The sequence below is a fragment of the Polistes fuscatus genome, unplaced genomic scaffold (genome assembly GCF_010416935.1).
Source record: "Polistes fuscatus isolate 324 unplaced genomic scaffold, CU_Pfus_HIC Scaffold50, whole genome shotgun sequence".
Classification (NCBI taxonomy): domain Eukaryota; kingdom Metazoa; phylum Arthropoda; class Insecta; order Hymenoptera; family Vespidae; genus Polistes; species Polistes fuscatus.
This window is the reverse complement of record NW_025113130.1, coordinates 74,426-78,215: the sequence shown is the minus strand read 5'-3', so window position 1 is coordinate 78,215 and position 3,790 is coordinate 74,426. Positions and strand designations below refer to the sequence as shown.

General features: G+C 35.0%; 1 protein-coding gene across 1 annotated transcript; it reads right to left on the bottom strand.

Moving 5' to 3' along the window:
• Positions 1–269: 269 nt before the first annotated feature.
• Positions 270–1,106, bottom strand: LOC122522696. Its single transcript, XM_043643983.1, has 2 exons — positions 1,084–1,106; positions 270–1,038 (listed from the first exon to the last, which is right to left on the bottom strand). The coding sequence occupies exons 1-2, from the start codon at positions 1,104–1,106 to the stop codon at positions 270–272; spliced, it is 792 nt and encodes a 263-aa protein (XP_043499918.1).
• Positions 1,107–3,790: the final 2,684 nt, after the last annotated feature.

Here is a 3,790-nt window from a genome sequence, read left to right as displayed (position 1 = left end):
CTTTTTTGTACATAATCTTGATGACTCGCTTATAAACAATTCAAACATAGTTTGGAATTAACCACAGGACCTCTGCAATCCTCAGGCTCGGCCCAATGTAACAGCTCACACTCCGATACTTATATGACAAACGCAATTGATTGAGCTTTACGTGTGCACACTGCACTCCGATGCCTCCTGGCTCGGCCCAATGTAACAGCTCACAACACTCCGATAAGTATGTTGAAACGCAAGTGTAGCTTTACGTGTTCACGCAGCACTCCGATGCCTTATGGATGCAGTAACTCGAGGTGCCCGCCGTTACACTTTCTGCAATGGCCTCTCCTGCATGCGTAAACACGATGACCAGCTTGTATGCAATTTAAACATAGTTGGGCCTTAGTCACGATCTTTTTGCGCTCTTCAAGCTCGGCCTTAAGTAACAGCTCGCACTCTGATGTGTAAGGTTTATCGCGACATATGCCACACGAGATAGGTGCACGAGCGGAATATATTTGAACTGATTGTCTTCTTTGGTCGGTACCTCGCGGTATGTTAACACGCGGCTCGTTATGCATCGACTTCCTCGAACGAAAAGGATTCCTATCAAGTTTTGGCGACGATTTCTCTTCATTATGTTCAATTCTTCTAATCCTATCCGTTGGTTGAGCGATTAATAACGCCTTTCCTCTCTCGCGTAAAAAAACTACAAACTCTTCTACCGTAGGTAATGTTTCTCGAGATCGCTGTTCCTCCCATCGGAGGCAAGTAGCCGAATTTACCCTCGAGAGATGCGCGGAGATGGCAAACTGATCGACGAACGACTTCTTAATTGCTAATAACGCTCCATAGTTAGCATTCAAAGCATCGGACGCGGCGATTAATGATTCGGGGAAATCATCGTTAATCGGAGGGCCTTCCAAAATTGCCTGCACGTGCTTATTAATTAATATCAGTGGATCGTTATAATAGTCGGTCAACGTCTTCCACGCTATGGGATAATTATCTGCGGTAATTTCACCGCGATGATAGAGACAGCCGCGTTTGGCCTTGCGTTTCCTGAGGTTCCGAATAGTTCAAGGGGTTAAAAGTAAGAAAATTCACCGATCTCGTTGCTTACATGGCATTGTTAAGAAGCGTACAATTAAAACTTAGCTACAAATTTTAATACCTTCTACGTTGTATAGAATGTACGATATTAAAATTGGTGATTTATTTTTTAATGATGATCAAATTCACGACAAAATTGAACAAAATGATGTCAGCAAACACATTTCTTTAGAAGAGAGTCTTACTGCGATCCAACAGACATTGATGTGGGATGAAAAACAATATTTACGTATTGCACCTGGCGAAGAAAATTTATCTCAAAGTTTATTATTTTATGAATTGTTCTTTTTCTTATTTCTTATTTTATTTCTTATTTTAATTAAAACCTTATTTTTTCTTATGTAGAAATAAATATGATTATACTTATTTTTTTGTAGATATTTTTGAGGTTTTTGATGCTATATTCGTTTTGGTACGCCAGAGAAATATAACTTCTTACGTGCGTACATAAGTACACACACCCGTTTTTTTTTATTATTATTAATATTAGTGTTATTACAATTATCGTTATTAATTTTTCTTTTTATTTTTTTTTATTTTTAATTAATAATAGTAATAATATTATTAATATTATTATTTTTATTTTTACGTAGAATATATTTTATAAAGAAACCTGTGTCTCCCTCCCTGCTTAATGATCGATAATATTCGCTAATGTAAGCTGATTAATTTTCTTTTTTTATTTTATTATTATTCATTTATTTATTTAATTTTATATAAATATATTTATATAGCCTGACCTAGTAAAAAGAAGGAGAATTGGAAGTATAAGAAGATAATTTACTAATTTTATTATTATTTAATTATTTAACGAAAAAGAAGTATAACTTCAAAAAAATTAAAGGAATCATATTTTCAATCGATTGATATATCATATATATAGGAAAGAATAAAAAAATATTAAAATGTATATGTAAAGAAATATTCTTTAATTAATTTACCGCGTTAGTCAAAATCGTCGGTACATACAAGTGACATACAAGTCAGCTGTTGTAACAGAGAGAGGGGGAATAGATAAGAGTTGCGAGATCAGTCGCGAGCGTTTACTTGAGCAGTAGGAACGATACGGTTTATAACGAACACTAAATGTCGTTTCTTCTCGTTACAGGTAAGATATGTAAATACTAGTCACATAAGTTTGTAAATAAATGTTTAAATCTTCTCGTTACAGAAACAAAATTTTGTTTTTAACTGTATTCGACCTACACCATGAATAGTCTTATATATATATAAGCCCACACAAAATATAGGGGAGATATATCGAATTACTTCATGCGTCAATGACCATGGCGCCGTAACAGCATTAGTTCCTGCTCGATCATTTAGTCAAGCAGCGCTGCTGACGATTTGTACATGGATTGGTTAACCGCTCGAGAAAAGAAGAGAGGAAGAAAAAGAGAGGACATCATGCCGTAAAATGGAAATTTATCGTTAACATCGGTCAAATCATCAAATGATAACAAAATTTTCAATCCCATACAACGTGCGCCAGCTGTCTGAAATTTCACAATCCCATTACACTTTTTGTAATTTAAGAGATTCGAAATGGCTATAATACAAAAATAAGGTTTATAATTTTATATTTAACATGACTATCTTTCTTCAGGTACATCATCTTATATGTAATATTTTAATTTTTTTGCTTATGATCTTTTAACACTTTCATCACTTTCCGCTTTTTTCGGATTGAAAAAATTTAGTTTTTTAACGGTACACGACTTATGAGAATTACCAGATCTCCAAAATTCTTTACAACCTTTGCTACGATTCATAATAAAATAATCAAATAAGTTTCTGAACACAAATATAGTAATATTTAAATACAAAGAACTTAACAGTCAATTAATTTGTTTCTTTATTTTCAGTCAGCTATCGATGTGTTTTTTTGTTGTTGTTTTCCCAAGATTATTCATAAAATATTATAGGCTGGTCGAAAGCGTTTGCTAACTACTTTTGTCCGCTACTTATTAATTGTGGGACATCTCGGAAACTATTTATCGGATAATTTTAAAATTTTCTGAGAATATTTTCTAAACATCGTACTTTAAGTAGTTGCAAAAATAAAAATATCAATTTTTTGAAAATCCTGACTGCATCTCATTTCTTAAACAATAGAACCTTTTATGTAAAAACTAGCTGTACTCTAACACGAGTTGCTGTTGCTCAGTCTGATTAAATTAATAGGAAAAAAACAAGAAAGCATAGGTTTGTACAATGTTACACCTCCCCAGACTCAGTTAAGTAATAGAAAAGAAGCGTAATTAGCTCAAAGTACAAACGTATGTCTCGCGTATCTTTATTTATTTAAATCGCGCTCTTCGTGTTGTTACGTCCGTTCGCTTCGACACCCTGTTAAGATCTCCTTGTGTCTTCACTCACACACTCACAGCATCGAGACGCATGGAAAGGGCAATCAAGCTTTTAATTCAGGGCTACCCAGGCCGACTTGTAATATTGCCTTTGCTCCTAGAAGTTGTTGTCCTTAAAACTATTGTATTCCTCAAGAAGGACAAAGTTCTTGCTCCAAGCTGCTCCTACGAAAAACCGAGGCACCACTGACATGGAGGGAAGAAGTTCTGCTATGGTCTCCTTTACACAACTCACCGACCTGGTATTTACCCGGTACATAAAGTCGCTCCGCCTGAAGGAGAATCTAGGCCGTAAAAACTCCCATGTAGTCGTAGGTTCCAGTCGTTAAAAC

Coding starts and splice junctions, on each gene's coding strand:
- LOC122522696 (XM_043643983.1), bottom strand. CDS start 1,106: ATGCCATGTAAGCAACGAGATCG. Junction 1,039..1,083: donor CCATGTAAGCAACGAGATCG/GTGAATTTTCTT, acceptor TCGGAACCTCAG/GAAACGCAAGGCCAAACGCG.